The 14,312-nt window shown below is 40.6% G+C and overlaps 1 protein-coding gene across 1 annotated transcript; it reads left to right on the top strand.

Annotated features, from left to right (window-relative positions):
* Positions 1 to 831: 831 nt before the first annotated feature.
* Positions 832 to 2,344, top strand: LOC147626722 (transcription factor MYB16-like). Its single transcript, XM_086816977.1, has 3 exons — positions 832 to 1,131; positions 1,278 to 1,407; positions 1,516 to 2,344. Exons 1-3 carry the CDS (start codon positions 996 to 998, stop codon positions 2,207 to 2,209), a joined length of 960 nt encoding a protein of 319 aa, XP_086673103.1. The 5' UTR covers positions 832 to 995; the 3' UTR covers positions 2,210 to 2,344.
* The last annotated feature ends 11,968 nt before the right edge of the window (positions 2,345 to 14,312 follow it).

The following is a 14,312-nucleotide window of genomic DNA, read 5'->3' as shown; positions in this document are numbered from 1 at the left end:
TTACAATTGAGGGCCCATCAACTACTTTCTAATCCTACATAGACCCAAAATTAGTACAAAACCCTTGTCGACCAGGAAACATGATGCATGCAAAAGCATCGAAGAAAGCAAAAAGTAAGCGTTGAAGAAAGTAGTCCATAGCGAGGGCACACCACGTGTGAAAAAGAAATTGTCTGAACGCTCGACAGTCAATACGACGATAAGGATGCTTAGAAGAGGGTCTATTAAGCATTGAGTACGCTGATGTCGGCTGCGGGTCGCTCACTCTACTGGACACGTCACACAACAGTGTTTGCAAACGTTTTGAGCTCTCGGGACAGAACTTAGAAGTCACTGTGTAGGGATGACTTGTGGTTTTGAAAATTCTCCGCGTTCTGTAACTGAGTTAACACGTAGCACTAGCATGGCGTACCATCATCCATGGCATCGTCGATGATGATCGTCCTTGGTGATGGGCACGGTCGGGTGCCCACATGGCGCTCACGCAGTAAGCTGACGGCCGGCACGGTCGGCTCCGCCTTGACTCTTGAGTCCTGGTCACATGATTCCACTGACCGGACACTGACGCTTTAGCAAAAGAAAGTTTTGGGCTGTCCAAACAGGACCGTGTGCAGTAGTGTGAGTGCTGACTGCCGACTCCCGAGTTGCACAAGAGAGAGTTCGGAGTTAGGAGGCGTACATTGAAAGAACATTAAACCCAGATGTCCATGCTAGTGCGTGGATCTTTCAAAATCAATACTAAGGTGTTTTTTCTTTTGAGGAAAAACAAAAGGCGGCAACCAAAGGAAGAAAAACTTCAAACAACGCACTTCGTACAAGGGAGAGAAAAGTTGAAAGAGTCGAACTTGACTTCGAAATGGAAGGCTGTATGAACGTGAGACCTTTGCAGTGCATATAATTTCCAAAAAGTAGCTGCGGCCAGCGACTTTTTGGAAACTACAACACCACATGCGCTTGCAAGCAAACTAGCCGTCGATCGTCGATCGTCTTGTAGTATGGGTCGTACGCCTTGCTGCGACAAGTTTGGCCTAAAGAAGGGTGCTTGGACTGCCGAAGAAGACGAGAAGCTTGTCTCCTTCATCCAACGAAACAACGGCCACGGCAGCTGGCGAACCCTTCCCCAACTCGCTGGTACGTGAAAATTAGCCTACTCGTAAGCAATTCAGATTATTATTTCCTTAGCAAGTTATAAGCTTAATACTCAGATCATTCTATATGATAGGTTTAGCTTTTGATGTGTAAATGGCTAATCCATATATAATACATTGCACTTGTAGGGGTTCGGAGGTGCGGGAAGAGCTGCAGGCTGCGGTGGATCAATTACCTTCGTCCCAACATCAAGCGTGGCAACTTCTCGTCGGAAGAGGGACGCAAGATCATACAGCTGCACGCCTTGATGGGGAACAAGTAAGAAGCCGTATTTACATTCATCCTGTGCTCTCTGATCTAGTGAATCCAGCTACGTGTAACTCTATGCTGCAACTAGTATTGAGATCCCAGATCTACGATATGCAGGTGGGCGAGTATCGCCACTCACCTCTCCGGCAGGACAGACAACGAGATCAAGAACCATTGGAACACACAGCTAGTGAAGCGGCTCTCGAAGATGGGAATCGATCCCATGGCGCATTCGCCTAAGCTAGTTGAACAATGGCCCTTTGACACTAGCTTCATCGAAGCGTCCATTTTCAGCCACGCGGCCCAATGGAAGCTCGCCAGGCTAGAAGCCGAGGCCAGGTTGGCTGTAAGAGGTCGTTCCTGCGGGGATGCGATCCCTCATGATCATCAACAGGGTACGCCACCTTTCACGATGTTTCAGCACGGTTCAGCCGTGCACAGTTATGATTGTGACCCGGAAACTAGAGCACACAGCTGCTTCCCATTGATAGAATGGAAGCAGGATTTTCAGAATCAATGTGCAACAAGCGGCCGCCTGATGCCGCAGCCTTTCACTGCAACAGGTCACAACAGCGACGATCATGTCCTTAGCAATGTTTCAGACGTATCGGATCATATAGATCTGTCATTCGACTACTGCGCAGAGGCAAATAGCTGCGGGGTTGAAGCCGCAGACACAAGCCAAAACCTCCCGGCCATTACACATGACAATGTGTATATCCGCCCGCAGGTTATCCATCCATTAGACTGCCGTAGATTCTCTAGCCCTTCCCAAATAACTGAAATGGCCAGCTTCCTCTCAGACCCCTAAATACATCAATCTGGTCGTTAGATCCATTGATTAGCCCTCGATTTCACGAAAGCAAGACAATAAGGACTATTGTGGGCCAGCAATGAACATACTAAACCTTGTGGGCCATTCATTGCCGTAAAAAGTTGTGGAAGAACGAACTATGTAATCTGGAATGTAAATCTTTTTTTTTTAACATATATATATTTATATTAGTATGCTATCCATCCACTTATACAACAGTCTTTTTTTTTAGCAGGTACAGGAAATTTTGTAGAAATACTCACACACACCCCCAACCCCCGTATGGTGGAAGGCACCCCCCTTGGGAGATTTATAAGTTGATATGTGGGCGGCCTCGGCCCCGGCTTGTAACAGTCAATCTTTTACATATACCAAAGATATGCATGGTTCATACATTATGCATAATAGCATAAGTATGGATAGTATACGCATAACACATATTATACATAGAGTATGCATAAGAGCATAGCACTTCATACATTGCGTAGTAAGCAGTGCACATAATACATTATGCATAGTGCATAAGCATTGCACTTCATACATTGCGTAGCATAATGCATTGCCTATCCATTATGCATATGCATGGTTCATACATTATGCATAACAAATACTATACATAGAGTATGCATAAGAGCATAGCCTATGCATTATGTACAAGAAAAAGAAATTAGAAAACAAAAACCCTAAGCACTCAAGGGTGGAATAATTAATCCATGGAATGAGTTGAGATCTCTTACTCACAATGAGAGGTCAAGGTAGAGAGTTGATGGCTTTAGCTTTTAAAGAAATATCTACCAACAACAAGAATGGAAAAAATATAACCTTAAGAGAGAGGAGGAAAGAGCATGCACCTTTTCTTAATGGAGGAGGAAAGAGCATGTTCCTTTTCTTGAGAGAGGAGGAAAGAGGAGAAAAATACATACAAATAGAGAGGATGAATGGGAAAAAAACTCACCTTAAGAGAGAGGAGGAAATAGCATGCACCTTTTCTCGAGGGAGGAGGAAAGAGCATGTTCCTTTTCTTGAGAGGGAGGAGGAAGGAGAAAAGAGCATGCACCATTTCTTGAGAGAGAGAAGGAAGGCGGAAAAAGCACTCACCTTTGCTTGAGAGACATGAGAAGGACACATTCAAAAGTGTCAATATTTAAATAAAGTGTATTAAAAACAAAGTGTATTAAAAACAAAGTGTCAATATTTAAATAAAGTGTATTAAAAACAAATTTCAAACTTTAAAGATTATTTAAAAATTCTTTCAAACTTTGATGCATCTCATCTTTTCCTTAGAGCATTGTTAGCTATTATTTTTGCTACTCAATGTGTAGCAAAAATAGCAACTACATTAAATTACATATTTATTACAATATCGTAGTAGCTAGATCTTGCTAGGTAACTCTCTCATCTCTTATAGTCCTTGGTGTGCTTTCTTAACACATGAGCATGGCTTATAAGTTATTCTTGCATCGTTATACATCACGATAAATAAAAAATAAAGAGAACCAAGATCAAGTGTTATTTTTTTCACCATGAAAGGTGGAATTTATAGTTGACTACAACAGGACATTGAGCATTTGTATGACTATATGGATAAAGGGTTGATCCCATCTAGAAGTGCAATCATCACCAAGTTATTAGTTCATCCATGTTGATTTTGTAGATTTAAAATGAGAAAGCTTACAAAAATCCTCAAGAGTTTTATGTTTTCAAAAATAAGACTAGAGGCTTCTTTCATTAAATACTCATGGCTATGCCGGTTAGCCTACTTTGTTATTTTTTATTATCATATCTACTAGAAATCTCTGTTTTTGTCTTCTTTGAGCATCAATCTCATTTCTTGCTCTTTTGTGTACCATTCGTGAAATTTTTTCTTCGGCTTGTCTTTCAGCTCTAATTCTGTCTTCTGCTATAAAACAATGCTAATGGGCTCACTAATGCTAATCCAAATTAAGAGGGTAAGGAGAGTGAAAATGACTTCTCACAATGAGGCAAAAAAAAAAGTTTTTTAGTTTTATAACCTTGAACGAGGTTCGGTGGCATTATGCACTTTAGGGTTTGCAAGATGTATGCTCTGGATTTTAGGGTTAGTGAGACAAATGGCCAAGATATACACTTAATTTTTAGGGTTGGTGAAGGATCGACGCCTGAGATTTGAAATTAGTATCTCGTTCGAGGTACATGGACGGCTCAGATTTTAAGTCATTACCATGATCGAGGTATGCTTGACAGTCAAGATTCATTTAATACCTCGATCGAGATATTTAAAAAGGTGGGATCACATCTTCCAATGTGCGTGAATGGACGGTGGAGATTGCATCTCTATACCTCGAACGAGATATGTGGACAGTAGAGATTGCATCTCTATACCTCGAACGAGGTATTTCAATGCTCGAGATTTTATTGAACTCGTTCGAGATATGTGGATGGTGGAGATTGCATCTCTATACCTCGAACGAGGTATTTCAATGCTCGAGATTTTATTGAACTCGTTCGAGATATGTGGATGGTGGAGATTGCATCTCTATACCTCAATATCTCATTCGAGATATGTGGACGGTGAAGATGGGCTGGTCAAATATGCCTAGGGGGATACACCGTGGCATTGATGTGGATCCGAGTGGCATGAATATCTCGATCTAGATAGTGTGGTGGCGGTGACCTGTATTGGTGACATGGATGATGACTGGAAACCCATACCTGCTAGCGTGGCACTAGTTGGTATCTCATTCGAGATATGTCCCTTTTTTAGGCTTGGGAGGCACGTGTCGTGTTTTAATTGCTGGTGATATCACGATCGAGGTACTCCGCCCGAGATGCGTGGATGCCCCAATTTTAGAGAGAGTGAATGAAAGTGAGTACCCTCATCTTGCCCTGAAAACCTTTATGATACCAGTTTCCAAGTGGTTTGGGACCAATATCATATCACTTGGAAACCTTTATAATACACTCCACACTTCTTAGCTAGTTCTAAGTGGTTTATGACCAATATCATACCTATTAAAAACCTTTATGATACCAACTACTTAGATGCAATTATTGGTGAAACATCATGGATAGGCTAAATACCAATATAATATTGATGATACTCTAGACTTCCTACCTATATGGATCAGTTTGGATCACTTTAAGACCAGTGTCATACCAATTTGAGACTAGTAGCATAGTGAACAATAGCATAGTGATGACCACCAGTAGCATAGTGGTTTAAAGTCAGTATAGAACCTACTGGCAAGATATAATTACTAGTAGATGTCATAATATGGCTAACAATCCATACATCTAAAGTGTCAAAGTTATAGAAGAAGGTTGCAGCTAGGTAGCCATCTTGAAGTATAGGTTGCATGCTTGACACCAATGGAGCAATGTCAACATACCTACACAAAGTGTCTCTAAGGAGCAACCTGTTAAGAACTAGTCCAGTATTGGTTTGAATGTTTCTCACCTGCTTTGGGAACCCATGAGCTAGCTACAGGCTCTTTCACCACCGTTTCTCTTGAATTTGTAGGAATGGCTTTGTTATAGCTCTTTGAGAGGCACTTGCCTTGAGCACAAACATGTGCAAAACAAAAAGCATGGTATTGGTGTTTACATGGAAATATGTAAACACCAAAAACATTGGTGTTTACAAGGAAATATGTAAACACCAACAACATTGTCCTCGTCTCAACAAAAGAAAGACCACAACCCTTGCACTATGCCTAGGAACCTTCGGTGGTTGTAAAACAATGGAGAACAGAGGATATTTTCTCTTCATGTGTGTAATAAATGACTCTTGGAGCATGGCTTTAGAACAATCCTACAACTTCTCCTCCACATCAGCCTATTACAAAAGAGGACAAAAACTAGTCGAAAACAACAATGGGGATAAAAATACTTAATTGTTTGAAAGGGCTATGTAATTACTTGCACTTTGCTAATGCACTCTTATCAGTCTCTACTTTCTCCTGCAACTTTTGAATCATTGGATCATTTTGTATCTTGGCTTCTTCTAGCCCACCAACATCCACATGAAAATACATTATCACATCGACACCTTCCGTTCAATGTAGTTTGTGCTTTGCTACCTCCACACTCTCAGATGCTTCATTATATTTGCCCACCACTTGTTGTACTCTTTGTGTCATCTCGGCAAGAAGTTCATCTAGCGATTACTGCATCTCCCATCTCTGAATTCAACACCCACATCCTATGCTGGGATGGGCTGTCTTGGAATGGATAGTATGTCATGTAACAAATTTGGAGACTTTTTATTTATAACCATCCATTGAGAGACCTTTCTGGACAAGTGATTCTCTTCGATCACTTTCTTCACAAACTCTACCCCAAATTTCACTCACTTGTAAATGTATCCTTGAGCAAATGATAGGCTGACTACATAGCTAGGGGGTTTTGATTAGTACACCTATTTGCATAACCTATATATGACAGCATAGTGTTGAGGAAGAGCAGTTTTTAGTCTAACCTTTTCATAATTACTCGGAGGCTCTCTCAACACCCTGAGCCAATGCCCCAAGGGTACCTTCTCCTGTGTTAATCATATTGGGTTTCCCCCTCTAGACTCAAGCCATACTTCTTATTGAAATCTACTGCTATTGTGTAGAAGGCCTTCAATGGTTCATCCTTAATTTTTGGACGGCAGTATATATGTATATATGTATATATACACACACACACACACACATATATATATATATATGTATGTATATATATATATATATATATGCATGTATATATATATATATATATATATATATGTATATGTATATGTGTATATGTGTATATGTGTGTGTGTGTGTGTGTGTTTGTGTACATACATACATACACATGTGTATACTAGCTACTCATCTTAAAAAAAACATATCTGCTCACTCTCATGTCATGAGGAGTGGGGTTATAATATCTATAGTTTTTATGCTCAAGGGAGTATCCAATAAAGATACATTTTTCTACATTGGGATTCAATTTTCTCCTCACTTCAAGAGCCATGTACATTATTACAATGCAACAGCCAAACACTTTCAAGAGTGCCAAATCTAGTTTTCTACTAATAAACTTCTATTCTGGCATCATGCCATGAAATGTTGTAGTGGGGGTTCTATTTATAATGTAAACTATAGTTGTTGCCATATATATAGGCAGTGATGTGTGTGTGTGAACACACTTAGGACCGTCGGGGCACGTTTTCCCTCTTTAGGAGGTTTTTTCCCCCGGCTTGTATATACGCCCATCATTCTAGGACTAACTAATCTTTTGTACATTGACACAATCTAATACATTGTGTGTTGTGTGCATTCTTGCTTCTTCTTCTCCAAGCTTTGTGTGCTTTTCTGCAACCCTAATTCCAACAATTGGTATCAGAGCAGGCATCGGCTCCCAGGGCTACGCCGCCAGCATCCTCCGACTCACGTTCTTCGATTGAGGTGAGCTTTCACGAGTGCTTGTAGGTCCCTATAATCTACAAATAAGCCAATAAGGGCTTTGCGTTCTCAGAAATTGCATCTGAGGTCGTTTCGGGCTCCGTTTTTGCATTACAAGTTCTGCACAGGTGTTTTCGTCATTTTGTGCAGAAATTTTGACAGTGCAGTTTTTTGCAAAACAGGCATACATATTTTATTGTGGACCATGCTACATAGCACGAGTTGTTTTTTTTTTCGTCTTTGCTTCATTATAGATAGCTTTTGCATCAGTTTCAGTCAGTGGCCATGGCTGATAACAGCAATGATGTATTTCGCATGTTGTCTATTAATGACAAACTGGATGGAGACAACAACTACCCACTTTAGGCATACATGATGCAGCATGTTTTGGTTGCAAAAGGAGTGTGGAACATTGTGCAGGGTATGGATGTACGTCCAGGTTCTGTGGATGTAGGATCTGTTGAGGATGTTGTAAGTTCTAGTAGCTCTACTGTTGCTACTGTTTTACCCACTGCTGAACAAGCTCGTTGGGATGGTAAAGATGCACAGGCTCATGCCTTGATTTCACTTTCTATCAAACATAACATCACCCCACATATTCATTTAGCTAAAATAGCAAAACAGGCTTGGGATATTCTAGCTAGTTTGTATGCAAGTCGTAAACGAGGTAAAAATCTTTTACTTGCGTAAAGAGCTAGAATCGAAGATTATGCAGGAAGATGATGACATGAATGTTTTTCTTGCTGAGATTAAAGATCTCAAGGAACAGTTGATTTCTGTAGGTGAGATTATTCCTGATCATTCTCTTGTACAGACTATTCTTGATGCTTTACCCGAGTCATATCAGACTTTTGCTTCCACGTGGAGACTTGTTATTGAGGACAGACCTGATGTTGTCAAGTATGATACTTTAGTCAACAAGCTCTTGCAAGAAGCGCAGTCCAGGCAAAACAAGGCTAGGCAGCGTGCAGTTGATCAGGCATTTATTGCTGCCCAGCAGAGAAGAAGTCGTAAGGCAGCCCCTTCCACTGTTTCTTCTCCTATTAATAGGTTTGCAACTTCTTCTCCTTCCACAGGTAGCAACAATAAGTCTGAGAAGGCTCTTGATAAAGGCAAGAAAAAGATCAGGTGCAACTATTGTAAGGCAACTGATCATGTCATTAAGAATTTCCCTAAGCTAAAGGCTAAAGATGCAAAGAAGAAAGAGTCAAATGCAGCCACAATAGCGGATGCTTCTACAAATGCAGATTCTGCAAATATTGTGCAAGATACAGAATGGGCGTTTAGCGTGTATTGCCAGTATGACCCATCTGTACATGATGCATGTTTGGCAGTTTCTGTTGACTCTGATGATGTATGGTATTTTGACAGTGGTGCTACAAAGCACATTACCTCACATCGTGATATGTTCACTTGTCTTGAGGCTGTCCCTAATGGGAATACTGTCACATGTGCCAATAATGCTTCTTACCCAGTGAAGGGCATTGGTAAAATTATGCTTCACTTGTCTTGAGGCTGTCTCTAATGGGAATACTGTCACATGTGCTAATAATGCTTCTTACCCAGTGAAGGGCATTGGTAAAATTATGCTTACTGCTACAAATGGCAGCGCTTTCACACTTTCAGATGCTTTGTATGCACCAGGGATAAAGAAGAATCTATTGTCTGTCTTTGCGCTTGCTAGACTTGGACTTGTAGTCAAATTTGTGGATTATAGATGTAGTGTTCATGATTTGACTTCTAGTGATATGATTATTGTATCTGGCACCTTGTTTCGTGGACTGTATAGGCTCAATTCTTATGACAAGTGTATGGAAGATTCAGCAAATGCAGTTTCTGATGAAAAGGCAGTTTCAGATGCAAAACTATGGCATGCTCGTTTTGGTCATCTGAACTTTGCTAGTTTGCTGCGTTTGCAGAAATTTGATATGGTTGCTTCATTGCCCCCTCTTGAGGCACCATTGAAACATGTTTGTGAAGGCTGTATTTTGGGCAAAATGCAGCGTTCTGCGTTTCCAAAGGATGGTTCTGTGCGGGCCACTCGCAAATTGCAACTTGTACATAGTGATGTATGTGGGCCTATGCAAACTCCGTTATTTGGTAAACACTTGTACTTCGTGACTTTCATTGATGATTACTCAAGGCATGCATGCGTATATCCACTGAAGGCAAAGTTCGAAGTGTTTTTGTGTTTCAAATAGTTTATGCTTATGGTTGAAAATGTATCCAATTGTACTGTGGGCACCCTCCGTTCTGATCGAGGGGAGGAGTACATGTCTAAAGAGTTTGATGCATTTCTGGCTAGTCGTGGGATAAAACACCAATGTACAGTGCCGTATACCCCTCAGCAAAATGGTGTTGCTGAGAGGAAAAACAAGTCACTTATGGAGATGGCATGATGTATGGTCAAGAGTCAAGCTTTCCACATGCGTTTTGTCTTGAGGCTATCATGTGTGCTGCATATGTACTCAACAGGTGTCCCACTAAGGCCTTGCAGTCTATTACTCCATATGAAGCTTGGCATGGCAGGAAGCCTTCTATTGGTCACTTGTGTGTCTTTGGTTGCTTGGCCTATGCTTTAGTGCCTATGCAACAACACAAAAAATTGGATGATAAGGCTGTCAAATGCATTTTTGTTGGTTATAGTGCTGAGAGCAAGGGTTACAGATTGTATCATCCCCAGTCAAAGCGTATCTTGATTAGTCGAGATATTTTTGTGAAAGATGCTGTGCAGCCTTTGTTATCATGTACCAAAGAGACAGGTGTGAGCTCACGGGATGTATTTGATACGTTGTTGCCTCTATTTACAGGTGGGAATTCAAATGTAAGTCCTAATGAGGCAAATACTCAGCCTATGCAGATTTCAAACGACATCATAGATCAGCCTATTTCTGATGTTGATTTATAGGATGTAATTCATGAGGATAGGGCTGAAAATGAGCAAGCTAGAGGTATGCCTAAATGGCTGGTGCAAACCTTGCGTGATAGTAAAATTGATGCACCTATATCTAGTCGTACTCGTTCAGGTTTTCAGCATGCCTCTTATGCATCAGATTGTTATGCTTTGGCTGTGTCTAGTATGTGTGAAGAGGAAGAACCTCTTTCATTTGATGAGGCACAAAAATCAGAAAATTGGTTGGCTGCAATGCAAAGTGAATATGATGCTATAATGAAGAATGGTACATGGTCTTTGTGTGATATGCCTATTGGTAAAAGGCCATTGGATGTAAGTGGGTTTTTAAGTTGAAACGAAAGCCAGATGGCAGTGTTGATCGCTATAAAGCTAGACTTGTTGCAAAGGGTTATGCTCAAGAAAAGGGCATTGATTTTGATGAGACCTTTGCTCCCACTTGTCATATGACTACCATTCGTAGCATTTGTGCATTCCCAGCTCATAATGGTTGGAATGTACATCAGTTGGACATAAAGACTACGTTCTTGAATGGAGATTTGCATGAGGAGGTGTATGTATCGATCGCAGCCTCGTGGTTTTGTTCAAAGAGGGCAGGAAAACAAAGTGTGCAGGTTGAAAAAGGCCTTATATGGTTTAAAGCAAGCTCCACGAGCTTGGTATGAAAAGATACATGCATATTTGACTGCACATGGTTTTCAGAATAGTCTAACAGAAAGAACTTTGTATGGTAAACGTGTGGATGATGTACATCTAATCATTGCTCTCTATGTCGATGACATGCTGCTCACAGGACCAAATGAGAGTCATATTGCTGATTTTAAGGCTGATTTGAATGCCTCTTTTAAGATGTCAGATTTGGGGCATTTGCATCATTATTTGGGGATACAGTTTAAGCAGCGTGATGGAGGTATTGCTTTGTGTTAGACAAAGTATATTGAGACATTGTTGCGGAGATTTGGCCTTGAAGACTGCAAGCCTATTGCTACTCTAATGGAGACAAGTTTGAAGTTGAGTCTTCATGATGCTAGAGATCACTTTGATGTCACACTCTATCAGACAGCTGTTGGTTGCCTCATTTATGTATGCATTATGAGGCCGGACATTCAGTTTGCAGTCTCACAGGTGAGCAGGTTTATGCATAGCCCAGGGTCTCAGCATTGGAAGGTAGTTAAACGCATCTTTCGCTACTTGAGTGGCACCATACATCTTGGGTTGTTTTATCCCAAGGGGAGATCGTTGTCGCCAGATTTGCATGCTTTTTCGAACTCAGATTGGGTTGGTTGCTATGACACAAGAGTGTCCACAAGTGGTTTTTGTTTCATGCTCGGTAGCTCATGTATATCTTGGTTGAGCAAGAAGCAACCTATTGTTGCCACTTCTAGTTGTGAAGCTGATTACAGGGCAGCTTTCACAGCTACGGTTGAGTATGTGTGGCTCAGACGGCTTATGGCTGGCTTGGGTGTTGGATAGGAGTTTGCCACCTCTATCTACACTGACAGTCAGAGCGCATTGGCAGTTGCGAGAAACCTAGTTTTTCATGCTCGCACAAAGCACATTGAGGTGCATTATCACTATGTCAGGGAGAGACTCTCAGCAGGAGAGATCAGCTTGGTCTATGTGCCAACACAGGACAACCTCGTCGATCTTTTCACAAAGGCGCTTCCTCGCGAGAAGTTCGAAGCTTTTCGCAAAGATTTGGGCTTGCCCCTCTTTGTGGAATGATCTACTTCGGGCATGGCACTTCCCTATACATGAGTGCCAGCTCTCGTTCACACCATCACTCCCAGGGGGGATTTGTTACCATATATATAGGCAGTGATGTGTGTGAACACACTTAGGACCGCCAGGGCACTTTTTTCCTCTTTAGGAGGTTTTTTCTCCCGGCTTGTATATACGCCCATCATTCTAGGGCTAACTAATCTTTTGTACATTGACACAATCTAATACATTGTGTGTTGTGTGCATTCTTGCTTCTTCTTCTCCAAGCTTTGTGTGCTTTCCTGCAACCCTAATTCCAACAATAGTTTCTCTACTGCTTTAGCCTAAAATACCGAGGCATTCCTTTCTCATTCATTTATGCATGGACACCTTTTGTAATATGCAAGTTTTTTCTTTCTACAACCCCATTTTGTTACGGGGTGTACCTACATGTGAATTGACTCGTTATCCCATTCTCTCTTTAGATAATCATTGAATTTATTGGAGAAATATTATCTCACACCACATGATCTTAGGCATTTTATGTAAATACTTTTATCTTCTCAACCACTACTTTGAAGCTCTTAAAGTTTATAAACACTTTATTTTTCTCTTTTATGAAGTAAACCCACACTTTCCTAGTGTGATCATCAATAAAAGATATATACTAGTGGCATCCTTTGTGATTGAAACAATTGGTCCCCAAACATCAGAATGCACCACATCCAATAGTCTTCGACTCACAATCCTATCATATGTGGAAATTTCTTCATAGACTATTTTCTCAATTGGCTTACTTCACATACTTTGTGTATTACATCTACTTTTAACTTTGCAAAACTTGGAATGATGCTTGGATATGCATATTTTGGAGCCTGCTCCCCACTGAATATTGCCATGACCAATACGGTTATGCTAGATGTTAACGTTTGTAATTAGATATATACCATGTGTAAATATTACAACCTTTACTTTAGGCATGTTTACATTCAATGTAAACATTGTAGCCTTCACTTCAGCTATGTTTACATCCAATGTAAACATTATTCGAATTATAATACCCTTTTTACAACCACCCAATAGTAGTTATTGAAATCTTCTACATAATAGCCATGAGGGTAGAACCTCACTTATAGAACTTGCTCAACCATTTGTCCAACTAACACACCACATTCTTTGTAATATTTGGAACATAAAGTATATCAACTAGGTACTTCATTTTTCTATCCTGCATAGATAATGGCACCTTACCATCATCATGCATATCATCACCTATTTCTGTACACCTTGGTTTTTCCATTTTCTACATATCTCTAAATCACTCTCCATGACTAGTCATATGGTTACAAGCCCTGAATCAACATACCATACATCTCCAAGGTTCCTTTCATCTGTAGTCATGGAACTAAGCATATGCCGCATCACAAAAAGCTACTCACTTCTATCTTCGGCTTGCTTGCTTGATGCATAGTTCCTTGCTATTGAAGCTTTCTACTTTTGATTTCACTTTTCTTTTTATAACACTCCTATCTGGTTTTCCATAATAATAACACTCCATGCAGTTGTCATTCCGATTTCTTTGCTATCCACCTTGACCACTTTGTCTCCCCATGCCTCTAGAGTGGTCTCTTCCTCCCATTTATACATTAGATTCTTGGTGTTATTGCCCATGATTTCTGTTTCGAAAATGACTTACACCTTGGTCTCTAGATGATGATCTTCCCTCTACCACTATGTGTTTCTATGTAGTAAAAGGCCTACTTGTGCATATTTACAGAAGATAATTTACTCCTGAAATTCATCTCCTCAGTGATGATAAGAAGAACTATAAGATCCTCAAAGTTTGGAAAGTATTCCCAAGTTTGGATAATAGTCCTCTTTGCCAAGCCCATTCAATGTCATCGACACCAAGTTGTAATCATTAACAAGAGCTCCAATAGAGCTGAGGGAATTTGCAAGCTCTTTCACTTTCAATGAGTAATCCCTTATACTCATCTTATTCCTGTGCATAGCTCTTGCTTTAATTGCATCTTCCTTTTCATGGTTCTTTTGCTATACGTCTTAACCAAGGTATCCC

The sequence above is a fragment of the Cibotium barometz genome, chromosome 22 (genome assembly GCF_041138505.1).
Source record: "Cibotium barometz isolate CiBa-2024 chromosome 22, ASM4113850v1, whole genome shotgun sequence".
NCBI classification, from domain to species: Eukaryota; Viridiplantae; Streptophyta; class Polypodiopsida; order Cyatheales; family Cibotiaceae; genus Cibotium; species Cibotium barometz.
This window is presented reverse-complemented; position numbering and strand designations above follow the sequence as displayed.